The 19,796-nt window shown below is 53.4% G+C and overlaps 1 protein-coding gene across 4 annotated transcripts; it reads right to left on the reverse strand.

The window, feature by feature from the left end:
- Positions 1 to 4,586: 4,586 nt before the first annotated feature.
- Pigq (phosphatidylinositol glycan anchor biosynthesis class Q) lies at positions 4,587 to 19,751 on the reverse strand. 4 transcript variants are annotated; one of them, XM_010620592.3, is made up of 12 exons: positions 18,491 to 18,842; positions 14,584 to 15,282; positions 12,627 to 12,781; positions 12,393 to 12,513; positions 10,448 to 10,614; positions 9,998 to 10,151; positions 9,782 to 9,893; positions 9,245 to 9,325; positions 8,532 to 8,646; positions 7,274 to 7,335; positions 6,355 to 6,508; positions 4,587 to 5,994 (listed from the first exon to the last, which is right to left on the reverse strand). In XM_010620592.3, the coding sequence occupies exons 2-11, from the start codon at positions 15,270 to 15,272 to the stop codon at positions 6,356 to 6,358; spliced, it is 1,809 nt and encodes a 602-aa protein (XP_010618894.1). In that variant the 5' UTR covers positions 15,273 to 15,282; positions 18,491 to 18,842; the 3' UTR covers positions 4,587 to 5,994; position 6,355. The 4 variants fall into 4 exon arrangements, with proteins under 4 accessions (XP_010618894.1, XP_010618893.1, XP_010618895.1 ...); XM_010620591.3 differs by lacking the exon at positions 18,491 to 18,842 and adding an exon at positions 19,677 to 19,751 and having other exon boundaries at positions 4,587 to 6,508; XM_010620593.3 differs by having other exon boundaries at positions 4,587 to 6,508; positions 10,448 to 10,574; positions 12,650 to 12,781; positions 18,491 to 18,839.
- Positions 19,752 to 19,796: the final 45 nt, after the last annotated feature.

Genomic DNA, 19,796 nt, shown 5'->3' on the forward strand with positions numbered 1-19,796 from the left:
CGCCCCCGGCCGCACCGCCACCATTGGTCACCCGTCGCCCGCCCTCCTCAAGCCATTGGCCTAGCCATCCGTCCATCACAGCCGCCCCCCCACGCTTTCCCACACAGCGCCGCGCATCCTGAGTTCGCCACGCCCCATCACCGCCCCATTCTGTCCCCTCGCGGTCTCCATTGGCCGCGGGCCGCTGATTTTCCCACGGCTGTTGGCCTGTTCTTCCATCCGTCACGTTCTCCCCGCCTCCCAAGGTGTCCCACATACCGTTGCGAGGCTTCAGTGCCATGCCTTATCTATGCAGCCATTGGCCAGAGGGTTCCCATTTTTCCGAAATTATTGGTTTTGCTATACGTCCGTCATATCTACTATCGTCCCGGCAGGCCGCTTCCGGCACTGCGCCCCAGCCACTGACAGCCACGCCCACTGGCCTACGATCTCTTTAGTCCTCGCCTTTACTGTCACGATTGGCCATTGCTGCCAAACCATTGGGCCACCCGCACACCGTCATGGCCCACTAACCCCGCCCCTTTCCTAGCGCTCGCCAATCAGGAGCTGGAACGCCACGTTATTTGCACACGGTACCTTTCCTCAGCCAACTGGCTGCCGGGCGGCGACGGCACCTGTTGGAGGCCTACTAACGGATGGCGATGGCTGCCTTCGCAGAGACAGGGAGAGGGCCGCCTGAGAACCTGTATGCCCCAACTTGGGCTCGAAGTTTGCGGGGCAGGGGCGGGACTTCTGCCAGGCTATGCCAAGGGGGCGGATTTTCGGTCTGGCCTCCGCCTCGGACGTAGCGAGGCGCTAAGTGGGGATGGTCACAGGCGGGACCGCGAGTTGTGCGGGCCCGAGAAGCCTGCATCTCGCCGCAGATACACCGCCGGCCCTGCCGACTCCCAACCGGGGTCATTGATAGCCTTCGTGAGAATATAATCGCTCAAGCCAAAAACTCAAAAGTTAAGCACAGAATGCCGCTCCGTGCAGGAATTCATACTTGTTCACCCAGAAACGTGTAGGCCAAAATCCGTAAGAAACCACCTGAACATCCAGCTAGATGAATAAACAAATGAGGTACGTCCACTTAATGGACTATATTACTCTAAGATGTGAAGTATTGATACATGGATGAACCTTAGAAACATGCATATTCTATGATTACATTTATATAGTGTCCACAACGGCAAATCCATATTAGGTACAAAGGTGGTTTCCAGGCTGGGGAGGTAGGAAGGGGGAATGACTGCTTAACGGATACAGGATTCTTTGCACAAGGGGTGATGAACACGGTTATGCCACTTGTAAAATTACTTAAAGTTATTTAATTGTGCACTCAAGATGGGTGGATTTTATGATATATAGGATGCTTCAGGAAAGCTGTTGAAGCTAATACACATAGCTACATGTGGCAGCTGACACCTGTACCAGATACATGGGAGACAGGTTGGAAAGTTCCAGAGTAGCCAGACAACTTAGCAAGACCCTGTCTCAAAATAAAGACTGGAGGATGTAGCTCAGTGGCAGAGCACTTGTTCAGTATGTGAGGTTCTGGATTCAATCTCTTGTGTTGTAACAACAATAACAAAAACACTGTGGAAGCTAAGTGTAACCCTTTGGGGTCCAGATGCTGCTGCTGCATGTGACCACAGGCAAGTTATGGCTCCTGTCAAAACAGATCTGTGCAGAAGCAGTCACGTCACTTTGATTACCATGTGTCTGGCTGCTAAGGATGCCCCTGCTGCGTCACCTCTGGGTCTGGAAAACAGAACAGTGCCTGACAAGAACTTCTCCCCTCCCAATACTGAACCCAGGCTGTTAACTCCAGCAGCATTCAATCTTCACACAGAGAAAACCTGGTGGGCAGCCCCAAACTGACATTCCCCACTCCCAAGGCTGAAAACATGGCCCTTGCTGACCATCCAGCTACGCAAATGCCGGTTTGGTTGGATGCAGTGGTTCTGGAGGTTCCTCACAGGTGCTCCTCTGGTGAATGGCGGTTCCTGGTGAGCAGCTGAGTTTCAGGAAGGGGTTTCCCTGGTATCCTTTAGGATCTAAGCGGCCAGATCCATGCCGAGACCCCCAGGCAGATCTGGAGCTCACTCTTAGTCCCTAAAGAAGCTCAAGTTTTTGCCTGTGCCTTCTGCCCAAGAGTGGCCATTCCTCAGACACTGGGTCTCAGCAGACATGGCCACATTTACAGAGGCCACACCATAACACACACCATGTGTGTAGGAAGGAAGGAAAAGAGAATATACAGCCATAATAAAGTATGAATATATTTTTAAAAGGTTGAAACTAGGGTTGTGGCATGCTTTTAATCCCTGAACTTCAGGAGGCTGAGGCAGAAGGATCAAAAATTCAAGCCCAGACGGGCATGGTGATGCACACCATAATCCCAGCACTAGGAAGGCTGAGGCAGGAGGTTCACTGTGAGTTCAAAGCCAGCCGGGGCTATATAGTGAGTTCAAGGCCAGCCTCAACTGCATAGACTCTATCTCCAAACAAATTTAAGCCCAGCCTGGGCAATTTTGTAAAACCCTGCCTCAAGATTTTGGTACCGGGGATTGAACTTGGGACTTTGTACTTGCAGGGCAGGTGGCAGAACCACTGCGCTAAATTCCCAGCCCTCAAAATAATTTTTAAAATGGGCTGGAGATGTATAATAGCTCAATACAAACATTCCAGGTTCAATACCCAGGTACCTCAAAAAAAAAAAAGGTTGAGGCAAGGAGAAGCGTTTAAAAGCAAAATTGAGGATTACATAAAATATTTTGAAATAATAATCCTTGGCCACAAAGATTATTAAGTTTAACATTAGGGGTTGAACAGTTACTGGGCAACTGTCCTTGCAGAAGCAAGAAGCACTTCTTGTGTAAGGTTTTGGCGGCCTTTATGCAAAGTTGTGGCCCAGCAGTCTTTAGTGATAATTTCTGGCTAGGGTGATCGTGTGAGAATCTTGCTGCATGAAGGGGAAGGAGGCCTGGTTGGTGGAGGAGCTGGCCTCCCACGCAGTTGTAAGCATATAATGGGTTCCACTGAGTGGCCCTGGCCTAGCAAATATATCCTTACCTGTCACTGGGGCCTCAGGCCAAGGGCAAAGCAGGCAGACACAGACCTCCACTTGGAAGTACTAGGTGAGCGCTTGCCTGGCTGACTCCCCAAAGGATTGTGTAGGCCTGAGCAACAGTGGACTCCGAGTCTCCCTGGTGGCCCCATGCCCATTGGTTGTGAGCAAAGTAGGGCCTAGATTCTGGCAGCCTTTGTTAAGGAAAGGGCTGAGGAGAAAAAGGGAAAGGTCTGGGAATTTGTCCCTTCCCTCCAGGATACCTGCTGTGGTTTGAACATGTTCCCCAAGATTTCACCTGTTGGAAACTTAATCCTACTTAGCAATAAAGGATAAATTTGAGTTGTTTGTAGAAGAGTGGATGTACCTTGAGACTATAATGCCAAGCAAAATAAGAGACAAGAGGTTAAATGTCACATCGTTTCTTACAAGAGAAACCCAAAGAATAAATAATTTAAAAAGCAAAATAAGACAGATAATAGAAAATAGGGAGTTCAACCTTTTGCAGAATGGAAAAGGGATCTAGGGATGGAGGGAGAGGGGTGGCAAAGGGGAATAAAAAGGACTAAGATGTGATATGTATATGTACCAACTACCTACAATGAGTATATTCACTATATATTGCAAATGTACTAATAAAAAATAAAATTATAAAAAAAGAAACCTAATCCCCCAATTCATATTAATGGTGTTTAGGGGTGGAATGTTTGGGAGATAATTAGGATCGCATGAGGTCTTGATGGTGGCATTAACGGCTTTGTAAGGGAAAGAGACCTGGACAGGCACCCCTGCTCTGTCTTGCCACGTGATGCCTGGCACTGTGCTATGATGCAACAAGGACTTCCTCAGATACTTACATCATGGTCTTAGATTTTTTCAGTCTCTAGAATCATGAGCCATTTAAGCCTCTATTCTTCATGACTTACCTGACCTCAAGTATTTTGTTAAAGCAATAGAAAATTTACCAAGACAGTATCTTTGCACTGTATCCCAAACCCTCAGAAGGGTCTGTGGTCACCCACTGTGGCAAACAGACCTTGGCCCCTGAAGTCCTGTGCCCAGGAAGCTCTGGTAGCACCCGACTGCAGTTGCTCCAGACCCTGCCCTGGCCTGGTACCAAGGGGAGGCCCCTTGAGCATCCTGTGAGTGGGAAAAGCCAAAATCTTGGTGGGTGGTATAGCTAGTGGTGAGAAGACAATGAGAGACAGGCTGTTCACATGCTCACAAGGGTCGCTAGACAAGTTACTGTTAACAAGGTCCCTGTTTGGTGGCACACACCTATAATCCCAGCACTTGGGAGGCTAAGTGAGGAACGCTGCCAATTTGAGACCAGCCTGTGCTACAAATTGAACTGAAAGCCAGCCTGAACTACATCTCAAGAAACTAAAGAAAAAAAAAAAACAAAACAAAACAAAAAAAGGGGGAACCCAGGCAGATAGCTGCCCTGGCCAAGAGATCAAGTTGATAACACCTAGCATAGACAAACAGACCTTTCATGCCTCCTGAGATGATGCCAAGGACAGCAGCACTTATATGCTGTCCTGCCACAAACATGAGCAGTAGTATCTCATGAAAATCACCAGACAAATCCATGTAAGGGACACTCTTTGGCAAGTGGGATCTCAGTGGCTGCAAACAGCTGATGTGACCATTATACCCTCAGCTGGCTCCGGGGCCACACCTGGGCTGGCCCTTGGGAAATAAGCAGCCTGGTACCCTGTTCAGATGACAGCAGCCAGGTGGGCTAGGCTGAGGGACAGATCTTTGCCCAGTGAGAATGCCAGAGGGGGTAAAGGGGCAGTGACAGGCAGCTGGAAGAGTAGTAGTGGCAGAACGGCAGGGAGGGGTGGAGGCAAAATGTGTAGCAGCCCGTGTGTGACAGCCCCAGCTTTTGATTGCTAAGAAGCCCAGGTCAGAGGCTCCTGCACTTGCGTCTAGGAGCTGGACACGGTACCCAGATGGAAGGCTGCCCCCAGCAATGTAGGTGTGAGGCCAGTCAGCAGGCTCGTGAGTGAACACAGTTCCACAAGAAGCTCTCCAGCACTCTGCAGTCAGTTCCACTTGGTAGAGACCCAGGCTGGGGAGCTGCTAACAGGTCTCTCTGAGCTCCAGGCCCTCTCTATAAGCGGGACCACAGATGGGAGGCCCCCAAGGCCCCCAGAGGCTGCAGGACAGGTAGGGTCAGCTCAGTTCAGGGAGTTCCTTGCCCTTATGGAGCCCAAATACATATCAGAGCCAGGGGTGGCTTACCCCTGTCCCAGATACAGCCCTGTACACCAGGAGAGGCTGTGAGGGGCTATCTAGCTGGGCTAGGGCTTGAAAGGGCATGGGCCTACTCCCTACCTGCCAGCACTGTGCAGGGTAAGTGAAACAGGAAGCAGGCCATGGCAATCACCTCAGAGAAAACCCAAGTCCTCCAGGAGGCATTTGCACCCACTGGGTTCACCTTAGACCTGCGGCACACATGGGATTACAAAGGCTAACTGGCGCTCTAAACATGTGAAGTTTTATTGTAACAAAAGCAAGAGGCAGGTCAGAACCCATCCTGCTGACAATCTTCACTGGGTGCTTAAGAGCTGATGTGGCCTGAGGCAAGGAGTATGGGTAGTGGATATGCCAGGTTAATAGTCCCGAGTGCCCCAGAGATGGGCAGGGCATGCTGCCCCCTCCTAGCTACAACACAGACCTTTCTGCACCATTGGGCACCTTTATCCTCCTCTCCTAGGGCCTCAATCATTGCTGGCTGACTGACAGCCAGGTAGAGAGCCACAACACCTCCTCAAGGGTACCCATACTGTGGGAGCACTTGTGTCCTCGAGCCACTCTTGAGGGAGCTCCAGGAGAAAAGCCCTGATCAATTCAGGGTGCAAGAGCTCTGTTTTGCTGGGGCTGGAGGTCAGCAGCTGCTTCAACCTGGGGTGGGAGGCATTCTGCTGCAGCAGCTGGAAGATACCAGAAGAGTGCATCCCAGGAAGTGGCCCTCCACCCACCACTGGGGAACAGCCAGAGGGACCTGCCAGTACTCTCCAGAGGCTGACCTGGGAGATGCTGGGGATCAGGCAGTGTGGAGACCACAGCAGACCAGAGTCAGGTCCCAAAGCCAATGGTGCTAGAGTGGGATGTAGTGTGGGCTGAGAGGAGGCTGCCTCACATGGCCTGGTGAGGCCCCCAGTATCAGGATAGGATTTAGAACAAAGCCTGCCCACACTTGGGAGCCCATGAACCCAAAGCTCAATGCCACAATGACTGAGAGGTGTGATAGTGGGCTGTGCAGTGGTGCTGAGCAGACCACAGCCAGGTACCTCAGTCCTGCTTATCCCCTTTCTGCTTCCAGGGGTAGATAAGCTCTCCAAAAAACAGTTTGCGGCACAGGGAGCCCCACGAGTGCTTGGGATGGCAGCCACAGGTTGGCAGGCGGTAGGTGTGCACCACATTGCTGTAGGGCAGGGGGTTTATCTGGAAGAAGAGAATGGCAGTCAGCACGGTGATCAGGGTGCTACAGCATGTCTGCAGAGGAAGGACTAGGGTGCAGGCCCGCTGCAGAGTCCCTGGGCTGGGCAACTGTGGGACAGGGCCAGCCAGCCCAGACATGGCTCTTGCCCATGACACAGCTGGCCAACCCCCAAAGACAGCTACAAGTTTCTAAGGCAGATGAGGTGGGGCAGGAGCTACATGTTCCCTGGGGATGGATATGTACCTGTCCAAGATTCATTCAGCTCCCAGGAGCCTCTTAGGCAGGGGAAGATCACAGAGTCCCTGGCTGCCTCAACATCTAAGGCAGGATGGACTTGGCCCAAAAGGTAATCTGCAACCTACCAAGGTACCCAAAACCTCGTCTTGCTCCCTCCCACAAGGACCAAGCACCCAGAACTGTTTAAGATGGAATGGAACCGTCGGGGCCCAGTGGGGAATGCCTGAAGGTCTTGAGGCCTTTGTTAAATTGATTTTTTTCCACCAGGAACTTAAGCCCTATGGGGCCTAGGGCAGGAATTGGGACATGGGGCCAAGTAGGCAGCCCAGGATATCGGATCTGTGACAAAGTGACCCCATCCATGAACTGGGCTAGATTTCAGCCACGAAAACCACCATGAACCCTCAAACCCTGCAGGGGGCCCCTTGTCTGCATTTGGCCCCAGGCTGATGTGCACCCGGACTCCATAACAACTGACACTAGCTGTCCCCAAACCTAGGCAGAGCAGTGGATGAGGCATGAGGTCTCACCTGCATCATGAGGCGGAGAGGCCTGCCTGCCTCATGCTCCAAGACACGGAACTTCACGCCAGCTGCAAGGAGAACAAGATGCTGAAGGGGAGAGTGGTAGCCTTTTCCAGCACCCACAGAGCCCTGCAGATAGCCCCGATTGTCCTGCTACTGATCAGCAGAGGATGGTGTGGGCAGTGACCTCTGGCAGCAAAGGCCCCTTCTTCTGTGCAGCACCCAGGTGGTGGCAGGCCTGCCTGGGCACACAGCAATCTTCGTCCCCCGTCCTTCCCATCTGCCTCTTGAGCTAGCTGCCTGGGCAATAAAATGGCCTCTACAGCTCTGCAGCTCTACAGAAATAGCTCAGTGCAAAATCCCTGGGTTCAATCCCACTACATGAAGGAAAAGAGGGAAGGAAGAAAGAAGAAAGGAAAAGAAAGGGGTTAGGGTATCCAGAACAGGAAGCAACCTTGGTTCAAAGCTGAAAAACATGTCCATACCCTGTGGCTGGAGCTGGCTAAGAGGGCCACCTGGGGACGGTCACTTTGGAATGGGAACTGGACCGCAGCTGTGCCAGGAAATTCTCAGGTCCCCTGCTGTGTCCAAACCCTCTCAGCCAGATGAGCTGACCCACAACTAGGGCCTTCACACTGAGCTACTTCCCCAGCATTTTAAAAATTTTTTATTTTGAGACAAAGTCTAAGTTGCCCAGGCCAGACTAGAAGCCCCTGACCAGCAGGGACAGCCTCCCCTCAGGAGCTAGTTTCACACTGGTATCAGAGCACCACGGGGCAGCCACCTGCAGTAAGGATGGCAGGGAGACAGCTGGGGTGGTGGATGCCAACCACAGATAGTGCAGGGCATTCTTATCATGGGGTCTGGCCAGCCTGGTGGCCCTTTCCCTAGCCCACCCCTCCAAGACTAAGGGTGCCAGCAGGCACATGGCCCACATAACCTGTGAAGATGGACCTTCTCTGAGCCACAGTCAGATAACACATAAGCTACAGTGGAAAGACCTACAACAAATCAAGGATATTACAGGAAGAGCACAGCACGAGCTGCACTGACCCACAGCCTCAGGGGGACCTTCCACCCTACCTTATGAGGGCATTTGGCCCAGCAGATGCCTGTGAGCAGGAAGCTCTGCCTCCCCAACTACCCATGCCACAGCCCTCTGCCTCCAGGTAGATGACCAGCACAGCAAGCACTTTTGCAGAGTCCAGTGGATATATGTTCCCAACTGCCAGGGGGGGCTGGCTGCCCAGCACACAGAACTTACCTGCCAGTCTGTAAGGCCGACAGAGTCGAAGGCCAAGTGAGTACAGAGGTAGGGAGTTGATGAGGTCCACAAGCAGATGGATCAAGCCCTGTACAGTGACCACCAGGAGCCGGAGCTGCAGCAAAAGCAACACTCAGGACCTCTGAGCCAGGGCTGTGGCCAGAGCCTTGTTGGACATGCTCTCAAACAGAGCCACTCGATGGGATCATGGGCCACAGCCAAGAGTGACTGAGGGTCAAGGGCCCTGGGAAAAGCATGGGTCCTATACTGAGAAGAGTAGAGAGCCTGCCTTTGGTTTGGGTACCCAAGAGGCAGGAGGGAGACAGCACCCCTACTCTGGGGCCAAGGAGCCAGCCCACCCACCAGGTCAGAGACCATGAGTCCCAAAGCCCCACACGGTGACCCTGCTCACCTCCCACTGTCCACCCTGTAGCACCCAGGACTTCTATGACCCTAATACCCCCACTGTTCAACATGGGCTTTGCTGGCACTTGCACCCAACCAAGCGCCCCCACAGCAGGGGGTACCCAGGGTAGGACCCCAGCCATTCTAGGGCCCAACATACATTTCCCAAAGCCCAAAACAGCCACGCTAATGTGGCCTGCAGGGGTAGATGGCCTGGCCCATAACTGCAGTGAGGGCTCACAGCTCACTAAGGCTGACAGTGTCTACTTCAAGTACTGGAGGCCCCATGACACGAGTGCTTGGCTCACCAACGTGAACACTAGGTAGTACAGAGCCGTGGTGGGCAGGAGAAAGATCAGGATGGTGAAGAGCAAGGTTCCAACGAAGAGCTGTGGGGAGAAGGCGGCAGTACACCTGGTGACTCAAGGCCGCAGCCAGGAGTGGCCCCTAGCAATGGCTATACTCCACTGCCCACCCCAACCAGTCCCGTAACTTCAGATGGGACCTCTTGGCATCCAAGTGAAATCTGGACAGCTTGCTCAGATACACTTCCCAGTACCACGAGAGGCGCATCCATGGGCCTCGTATATACTTGCTAGGCTTGTAGAGTGGCCAGCCAGTGGGGTAGATGGCCAAGACAGTATCAGAAAAAAGCTCTCCTGTGTTAGGTATGAGCAAGCCAATGCACCAAGCCAGAGCAGAAGTTTGGACATGTGGCCCCAAGCACGGTGCCTTGGAAGCGAGGTCCTCTCTGGCATGGGGAAAGTCTGTGTGTACCTCCCCCAGCCCAAATGTAGTGGGCCAGCTACAGGATGGAGCCTCCTCCCACACACACCCCCAGGCACCTGGTCTAGGTCGTAAGAGCAGGAGTCCACCCGCTGACGCAGCACGTTCCACTTCTTCCCCCGGAACAGACGCCAGAGAGAGGACAGGCCGTAGATCTTCAGGCAGTACAGCCTGTGGACATGGGCACCATAAGGGCTGTGCCCCATGCCTCACCCACACCCCAGAGCTCGTAATGTCCTGGGCCCAAAGGCTGCACATAGGACACACATGCTTACCGGGCACCGTAGACATAGAAGCAGTAGATGTGGAAGGTGAGGAGGGCAAGAATGTCCGACAGGATGGAGAGGGCAACTGTCAGTCCCAGGCAGGCTGAGAGGCCCACGTGCCACAGGATACGTTCGATGAATGGAGACATGAGGTGGATATAGCCTGGCAAGATGGTGGTTAGCCCTGAGTGGTGCGCCTGGAGTTCCTGGGACACCCAGGTTCCTTGCTAAACATGGATGCCTGAGGCTTGAGAAACCTCAAGCACAAAGACCACACCATTGGGCCTGATGTCTGGCAGGTCAGCTAGACCAGCACAATGGGCTTCATACACAAGGGAGACTAGCAAACAGGGATAAAAGGGACAGGGCCTGGCGGGGCCCTGCCACCCTCCTCAGCTGAGGCCTGGGTCCCTGGAATGTGAAGCTCTGCCAACCCTCTTATCCCTATCAGGCACTCACTGATCCACAGGTGAATGTGGTACAGGAAGAAGCGGCCCAGCACCTGGTCCAGTGCCCGGTTCATCTTGAGCCCAGCAGGAGCACCCATCAGCCACTGCAGCAGATGCTGGAGCTCCTCGGCCACATGCTGCAGGGACATGACGTGGGGGTGGGGTGGACAGGGGTTGCTGTTGGTGGTGAGTGTGCAGTCAAGATCAACAAACATCAGCACCTCCTGAGATCTTCATGGTGGGCTTCCACCTCAGCCTGCCTGCCCGAGCAGGGCAAAAGCAGTCCACACTTCCTTCCTCCAAAGATCCAGACCCCCATCTCCTAAATAGATGGGCAGTTTCCCAAATGCCTAGCCTAGCCAAGGAACCCCTCTTCAGGCCCAAGCACAAAACCTAGGCAGCTGACAAGTGCCTCAGCCCCTTGGGCAGGTGCTCCTGATGGGCATGAACCTACTGAGAGTAACCCTCTGCCTCCCACCTCACCCCTTCACCTCTGGACTCCCTGAAGCCTGAGCCCCAAACATGGACATGATCAAAGCTGGACAGTAGGGCTTACTTCCAGCCCTACAGGGGAACTGTGGACTAAAGACACCACCCCACCACCTACCACCACTTGTGCTACCCATGGGGTGTGACCTCGTGTGAGTAAGAAAACATCAGACCCATCAGGGCCCAGAGCAGCAGGTGGCAGTGATGGAGGACACGGGCCCCCAGAGGAGAGGATAAGATCAAGTGAGGGCAAGAGACAGCACAGGGACCTCAGGAGCAAGTAGGGAAGCCAAGCTCTAGCCACCTAGGACAGCCAGCTTCTAGGTCCTGTGCTAGCCACTGGAACCCTCATTTTCCTTGCTGAGGCAAGGCTACAGGCAGCATCTCTGTGCCCCAACCTGTCCATCCTCAAGGCCCTCTCTTGATCTTGTGCTAAGGCCTCAGCCGTGTCAAAATTAGCAAGAAGGGAAGAATGTTCTTTATAAATAGAGCTTATTTAATATTTAAAGGATAAGGGCTTGGCAGCAGGAAGAGACTTTCATTTTTAATTAAATATTTATATTTTTGAGCAACTTGGCAGAGGGATGTCTAGGACAAAGTTGGTCAAGAAGCAGAGTATAGAAGCAGCCATGCCTCTCCCTACACCAACCCCTCCTTCCTACTGGACTGGTCTTGAGTCCCCATAGCCAACAGGGAGCTGAGAGGCACTAGCTCCAGCCCCTCAGAGTCCTAATCTAGCCACAAGCAGGCCCCAAGAGGCCAAAAGGTGGACATGCTCCTAATGGGAGAGGCAGGGCTCTGGGTCCAGCAGCATGTAAACAGCAGGTAGACAAGGACAGAAGAGGAGGGCAGGGCCTGCCCCTGGCCAGGACATGCTGGTAAAGTAAGGAGCGCAGAAGACAAGCCTGCACCCCTAGCTGTCAGCATGGGAATTACGCAACCAATGTCGGGCACAGCATGACACACCCGGCAGACAGCCTTGGGCAGAGAGGTTCCCTGATGCTCATGCAGAGAGCACAGAGTCCAGGAGAGAGAGAAAAAAACTGATCTCAGGGGTAGAGAAACAATGGAGAGCTACAATCCTGGGCCTGGCAGAGAGAAGGACTCCTCCTAAAAGCTTTAAGAATGAGTGGCCCCAGATAAACTGGACATGGTGGCACACACCTATATTCCTGGCACTTGGGAGGCTGAGGCAAGAGGATTGCCACAAGTTCAAGGCCAGCCTACATAGTAAGACTCTGTCTCTAAATTAAAACAAAAAACAAAAACAAGTGGCCCCAGATATATTCACCTTCAGGAGGAGAAACAGGCACTTGGCAAGGGCTGCCCTGAGTGACATCAGTTCTAACAGCCCCCTGCTCAGTTCAGGCATGAGGGTTGTGTGTGCAGGGTAAGGACGGGAAGAGCTACTCCAGCTGACTCAGAGAACTCAATCAGCCACAGGAGGGAAACCCTAATGTACTCACGTCAGCCATGGGGATGAGGGCGTCAGCAAGTTGCCCAATTCGGTTACTGCTATGGAGCCAGGACAGCAGTGTGAGGCCAAGGGCCACATCCAGGAGCAGAGAGACCAGCATGTTGGCCTTCCTAGAAGAAGGGTCAGTGGGAGCAGTGTGAGGGGTCCAGTGGCAGTAGAAGGCCACCCAGGAAGGCTGGTGCAGAGCAGGGGTAGGGAAGGGACTGGACCCAGAGCGTTCTACCTTTGAAAGACCCCTGGCCAAACCTCATCAACTGAGCAGGGCCCCGGGCCTTCTGGGTGCTGAAGACGAGCGTGAGGTGCTCAAACCGGTGCCGGAGCTGCTCACAGGTGGAGAACTTGCTGGCGATGAAGGGCAGAGGCCACAGCTTCCACAGCCTGCACGGGAGCATGAGCATCCATTGAGAGATCCATCAGGGCTCTCCTTTCTGATGATGCATGCACCGTGCAGGTGCATAGAGGAAAGGCTGGAGCCCAGTGGCCCCTGCAGAACTCAGCAGGCCAGGGAGGCAGATGGGGCAAGCTGCACTTCCAGGGCTCAGCCACAGTGCGTGCTCACCTTAACACAGAACCTGAATGCCTCAAAAAACTGTGGCCTCAACACACCTTAGTCCCCAGGTCAGCCCAAAGCTGAGCTCATTACAGTCCCAAAAGTAGGAATCAGGTGGCCTCCTGCCTACCCAGGATCTTGCTTTCCCTGTCTGATGGGGCCCAGAAGGCTCAGATTTCCCGGAACTAATCCAGCTTCCCAGTGAGACTGAGTTTCTCACAAGGAAAAGGAAGCATGGCGAAACTTCTACTGGCTCTCACATGCTAAGGAGAGAAGTCTGCAAGCAGCGGTAGAGAAAAGTGGCAACTCAGCGGCATGCATTCATATGCGGCCAGGACAGCAGCATCAGGCCAAGGGCCACATCCATGTTGACCTTCCTGGAAAGGGGGTCAGCGGGAGCCCATACCCCCATCCAAGCCCCTGATAAAGGGAGGAGGGGCCCGAGACCAAAGGGCTCATCCTCAAGAGAGCAGCTCTGAGACAAAAAATGGGCCACATTCCACTAAGCCTCCCCTTCCTCACCACCGAACAGGCAGTGATCCCTTGCTGGCTACACAGATACCTCACTGGTGTGATGATCTCTCCAAGGTTGCAGATAAGCCCTGCATGGTCCAGGCCCCTGACAACATCCCAGGAGCTGCCTGGAAGAGGCACAAAGCCATGAGGGACACAGGGACTTCATTCCCATAGTATCAGCCATGGCTTACCTGAGTATCAGCACCTATAATCACCAGTCAACAGCCAATACTTGCCTGATGGGCTAATCAATATCTGGCCCTCACCAGCAGTTCTGAACCCTTCTTGGGTCCTTTGGGAATATGATAAAAGCTAAGGACTCTGTCAAAACTGAACCTCAGCCCAGACACATACTTTCACCTACTTAATTTCAAGGCTGTTCTGAACCCTCAAAGCCCCATTCCTCACATCAAGATTCCCACAACCCAAGGTGTCCCCACACCCAACTCTGTCAGTCCCTGGATCAAACGGGAACCACAGCCTCTCCCCATGGGGTGACAGCACGAGGTAAACATCTTTTCAGGGAGGGAGGGGCTCCCAGGCCCTCTGGTTATAAGCCAGCAAACGCAGGCCCTCAGGGCTTTTATAAAATCGTGGGCTGAGCCAGCGGGCCAGGACCCTTGCAGGTGGTTCTGAATGTGAAGTTGGGAACCACAACCCCAGGCCAACAGTGAGTGAATGTCACCCCACAGCCTCAAGGGAGCTCTGCCGATAGGGACAGCAGTGGTACCTAGAGGCCTGCTGTGTGGAGAGCTGGGGTCACAGGGAAGCTGGCAGGCCTGTGTGCTCTAAGTAGGCCAAACTCCTAGATTGAAGGGACCTGAATCATCCACAGTTCACTCCATCTTCCTACCTGCTGGGCTGCACATAGCCACTGAGGCTGCTGGAAACTGGCTCTAACCCACGAGTAGGGGACATGAAAACTGCAACTACTGGGACATCCTCTGAGATGCCAGGGAAGTTAGGGCAAGAACAGTGCCAGGGCCCTGGGGGTAGTTGTGAGGCTCAGGAAGGACCCATATGGGCTTCCAAGTCCCTGCACACTGAAGGGAAAGCCTATGACTCTCAGGGGCCCACTGTCTGCCCCTCCCTCCATGTCCCCAGTGGCACCTACCGGCAGGCACTTGCAGCTGAGACCAGTGACAGCAGGCAGGCCACCAGCAGACAGACAGGCCCTGAAGCCTTCTTTGCCAGCTCCACGAGGATACTGGCCTCCAGACCTTCCGATTGCCAGTGGCTCAGCCTCACCGGGTCCTCATCAAATTGGTTTTTGCAGAACAGCGCCTCACTGCGTGACACTGTGTCAAAGATAGCAGCCAGGCCCTCTGCACTGGCTGTGGCGTCTCCAGCCTGGCAGTCAGGCAGAACTGTGGGTGGATGCAGATAGGACAGCAGCACCTTACGCTGGTCATAGAAGATAAGCATGACATGGTCCTCAATGGGAACACCAGGGATGGTGGAACTTTGCTGGTGGGTAGCCTTGCAGCTCCAGAACTTGCTGCCCTTCTCCCAGCATAGCTGCAGCCAGGGCTCGTGAGAGAAGATGGTACCCAGACCCTCCAGGAAGTGGCCTAGGCTCTCCTCAGGCTCCTGCTTGTGATGGCACCAGGTGCCCAGCACAACCAAACCTACCTGGCTGGCCTGCTGCACCTGGGCCAGGAGCTCCTTGACCTGGATGGGGATGAAGGGAAAGTGCACCACAGCCAAGACCACGGCACTGCTCTGCTCTGGGATCCAACGACCCACCAACAGGCCACTGTCTGCCAAGGTGCAGCATGTGGGGAAGAAGGCCTTGAGCACCATCCCAAGGACCCTGGAAGGGAGGGAAGAGGTAGATTCAGAACTGCTGCTGCATGAAGACTGTCAACTCTGTGGCTATAGCATGTGACCGGCAGTCCTGATGTATACATTTGTTGCCCACAGGTTGGGGCAACCCAGCACTGGGTTTGATCATTGAGGCTGGTGGGCTTTGGCTGTCCATCTCACGCTGGCCCTTGCTCCTCCAAGGCCAGTGTGAGGACTACCACACAAGGCAGTGGCTGTGAATGTCTTAGCAGTGCTTCCCCTCATTTCAAGACAAGCAGACTGAAAGAGGGCATGGTGACATGCCCCTAGAGACATCGCCTGACAAAGGCTTGTGGAACTGAGCACAAGGCTCTTGTTTTTTAAGGTACTAGGGATTGAACCCTCACAGGTGCAAGCAAATGCTCTACCACTAAGCTCTATCCCAGCCTTTTTATTTTGAGATGGTATCCCTCTAAGTTGCCCAAACTGGCCTGGAACTTGAGCCTCCTAAGTAACTGAGACTGCAGATGTGTAGCATTACAGCTGGCTAGCACAAGGTTTTTTAAGAGCCCAGATTAAAGAGGTTTATTTATGTGTAGCACATTGAAAAGCATGTGGTCTCAACAAAATAACACAAAATACAATTTTAATCAGGATTTACTGATTAAGATTTTAAGAATAAAAACACAAATTTAAGATAAGCTTTTGGGCCAAGGAAACCAGAAGCATGTACATAGCTGGCCACTGCAGATACTGGTTCGGCACCCCAGAAGGTGCCTGGGGAAGAGCCCAGAGTCTAGACTGCCCCCTTCCTGAAGGAGCCTCCCCCTTCATGATAGTGAGGGCATCCACCTGTCACTATGATCAGGAAACAGGCTCAGCTATCTTGGAGTTTCTGCCCTCGCTGTGACCCTCCACCCTACTTTTAGTGTCGTTGAGCAGTACCCACCATCCCCTGGAATCCCCAACAGCCGCTCAGGGAAGGGCTCACACACAGAGAGCATTTTCCCCCTTTTAGGATGTATTTCTCCAACCATGTAGCCATCTACACGTGGGATAGGTATGCACGGGACTTGGAGGTATGGAAAATGCTGTCATGTTCTCAGAATGAAGAGACATCAGCCTTTCTGGCCTCTCACCTCCCCAGTGTGGCCCTGAACAGCAAGCTCAGCCCCAAGCAGCTGTGAGTACTAAATTCTGCAGGGGCCTGAGCCTTTTCTTCCCCAGAAGCAAGTTAGTTTGGGATCCTGTGTTTCCTGGCAGGCACCCCCTACTGAGCTGGGCAGGCTTTCTCATTTCTCCATCTGAGTTCCTGCACCAGGCCAACAGGAAGGACTACCTCACTGGCACGGTCTAGCTGCCCACACTTATCTTCTTTGCCTGCACAAAGGACAAAGCAGTCACCCAAGCAAAGTCCCCGAGCTGGAACACACACCTGTGTGGAGAAGGACACAGGCCTTGGACTAATCCTGGGCCTCCAAGTCCAGTGCCCACCAAGCCCTTCAGGACAGATGGGAAGGACCTAAGAGAGTCACAAATGCCAGAAGCTTAAGAGACTATGATTCAATCAATGAAGGAAAAAAAAAAAAAGAGAGACAGAGAGACTGGTCCAGCGGCCCTGTTCTCCTACAGGTAGGCCAGACCAGGTGCCGGAAGGCCTAGGCCAGTGATGGCGAACCTTTTAGAACTTTCAATGATATAAACAGCCCGCTGCAGCATGTACGCCATAGGTTTGCCACTGCTGGTCTAGGCCTGTCACAGTCAACTTGGGAAAGGGGGATTTCACAGCTGTGGGTTCCAATTAAAAAGGGCACCCGAGTCAAGCTACAGGACTCCTAAAAGCCCTTTCCCCATAATGACCACGGAGGCTAGGCAACTGGTGGATGCCCACAGGGAAAGTCTGGTGCCCCACTTTCTCTTTCTGTCCCTTCTTTGGGGTCTGGCTCTAGGGGCCTATGAGGCACTTAGGGGCACTGTGAGAGGGACAGAACACTTCTGCCTGTGAGGGGCCCAGTATGTTTAGCTAGGTGACTGCCACAAGGGACTACCTAGCACAGCCCAAGCCTTGCAGCATCAGCCCTTCAGGACACACCATCATACCCTGCTGTGGAATAGTTTTTTACAGGAACTAAGGAAAATACCCTAAGACTATTGTCTGCAGAGAAACAACTTGGTCTAATAATAATCATGTTCTGGTGGGGTTATTGTGTTGGTTATTTAGTATGTTCCTCCTATTGGATAAATTCAACAGTTGTACATACTATTTGTGAACTTGCTTTGTGTGTAGTATGCTTCATCTACAAAGCTTGCCTTAAAAGCGAAACAGAACAAGAAGCTCCTCACATCTAAGGAAAGATTTGGAGGCAAGGTGTTGATGCTCTGATCTGAGGGGTGGTGAGAACCCAACAGATTAGGGGGCAAATTCTCATCCCCATTCCCAGCCTCTGGGAGTGACTGAAGTGCAAAAGAGCGCGCTCGCTCACCAGGCTGCAGGGGATCCAGCAGCCAGAAGAAGATGAAACACCAGGCAATCAATAGCAGAGAAGGTGTGAGATGAGAGAAAACAGGCAGAAACCTGGGCAACGTGACCATCTTTAAAGATGGTGATTAAAAAAAAAAAAAAAAAAAAAGTGGCCAGAGCTGGAAAGGAAGGAGACAGCTCCTGGTGAAACAGCCCTAGAAGGTCAGGTGAAGAGGTCCCAAGACAGCCTCCCACAGAAATCTGATTAAAAGCCCACCCCATGAAGCAGTACTAACCCATCCTCCAATGTATGAACGAATATGGGGCCCAGTTAGGACAGGCCAGGGACACAGCCTGAAATCCTCCTCCATGAAGCCTCGGAAGGATTCATCTTTACCCTACATTGTTTGTACACACGTATGTATACACACACACACACACACACACACACGTGCTCGAGGGACAACTTCCTTCTCTCCTGTAAGCATTGCTTTTCTGTCTCATTTCAGAAGGGTGGAGGTGAGTGTGTTTCCGTCCTTTCCGGTGGTCAGGGTCAAGTGTCAGGAACAGGCCCGTCCCACGGACGCCGGTGGCCTTGTGCAGTCCAGGCGGACCCAGGCTGGGCAGGTCACAGAGATCCGCCAGGCGCCCTTTAGACTCAGGACCGCCCACTTCGAGGACGAGAAAACAAATCCGAAAGGCCAGAGGCTGGCGCAGCCCCAGGACGGATACCCTCCCTCTGCCCTACTGAGGACTCCGGCCCTCCCGTGCTCACCCGCTGGACCAGGCCGCGTCTCCAGGCGACGGGGAGGGATGGGGTTGGGCACGTGTCAGGTGGGTCTGGGCTGACAAGGGCGCTCTGAGCGTCCAGCCCAGCCGCCTCCGCGCTGAGGGACACCAGTCCCATTTCCGCCCGCTCTGCGCGCGTTGCTGCGCAACGGTCCTACCCTCAAAGGCTCCCGGGCTGCCCGCAGGCCGTTCACTAGAGTTCCGCGCTCAGAGGCCACCCCACCCCGCCAGACCCCCGGCAAACTTCGCAAGCTATCTGATTTGTTCCCCATCTCAAAATGAAAGAGCCCCGAGGCCCTGCGTGGTGTTTCTTTATTCCTTCCTTCCTTCCTTCCTTCCTTCCTTCCTTCCTTCCTCTTTCTTTCTGTACCGGGGATTGAACTCAAGACCTTGCTTGCACTTGCGAGGCAGGCATGGTGCCACTGAGCTAAATCACCGGCCCTCTGCGTGGGTTTCAAAGAAGCTGTCCCTAGCTCCAACCGGTGCCCTCCCACCTTGTTATCTGTGGAGGGGCTGCCTCAGGCCACTCGAAGTCCCCTGCCCTAGGAACCCGCACCCTGATCAGCCAGCCACGGGCTGATGGGGTCCAATGGGGCTGTCACACACAGATGCCCTGGACCCCTGCTGTAGGAACAAGGTCCCCACAGTGAGGGCAGTAGCTGACGTTTATTAAGCCCTGGAGGCAACTTTTTAAATCCTGTCCACTTAATCCCCCACCTGTAGGGGCCATTACCTAGTGAGAGAACCAAGAATGGAAAGGCCTTAAATAATGGCCTGGTGCTGGATAGAGGTCACCTCACAACATGCTGTGGTAAGTAAGACCCAGCACTGTCCTCTCTGGCATGAAACCCATTCCTGGCCCGGACTCACCGAATAACTCTGCCCCTCTACACAAATCCCTTTCAGTCCCCATTTGCCCATTTAGGAGGAAAGGCTGTATTTTCTCTTTTTTTAAGCAGCAGGAGTCTGTCATCAGAGACAGGAGGGTGCCACCTGGAACCCTCCCAACACTGTCGCCCTCCCATGACTTTAGAGTTGTTTGGACATGTTTGCAGAAGAGAAAGTGAAGGTTCACACAGGCTTCAAAGTAGTTCCATGTGGGCAAGTGGCAGAGCCAGCCATGTCTTCCAGGGCACCTCCAAGCCTGACTTCCATTCCTTACCCCGCCTTACCTCTGCTTGAACCAGAGAAGGTGCTGGAGGCTCAGGACAGTGCGTGCCTCTGAGACTAGTGGGCCCTCTGAGCCCTGATGGGCCCTAATCCTGCCCCAAGCCACCAAGCCCAGCCACACC

This window comes from Fukomys damarensis, unplaced genomic scaffold (assembly GCF_012274545.1).
Source record: "Fukomys damarensis isolate Sample0158 unplaced genomic scaffold, DMR_v1.0_HiC HiC_scaffold_34, whole genome shotgun sequence".
NCBI lineage: Eukaryota > Metazoa > Chordata > Mammalia > Rodentia > Bathyergidae > Fukomys > Fukomys damarensis.

Coding starts and splice junctions, on each gene's coding strand:
- Pigq (XM_010620591.3), bottom strand. CDS start 15,272: ATGGTGCTCAAGGCCTTCTTCCCCACATGCTGCACCTTGGCAGACAGT. Junction 8,647..9,244: donor ACTACCTAGTGTTCACGTTG/GTGAGCCAAGCA, acceptor CTTTTGCTGCAG/CTCCGGCTCCTGGTGGTCAC. Junction 6,509..7,273: donor CTCTCCGCCTCATGATGCAG/GTGAGACCTCAT, acceptor CTCTTCTTCCAG/ATAAACCCCCTGCCCTACAG.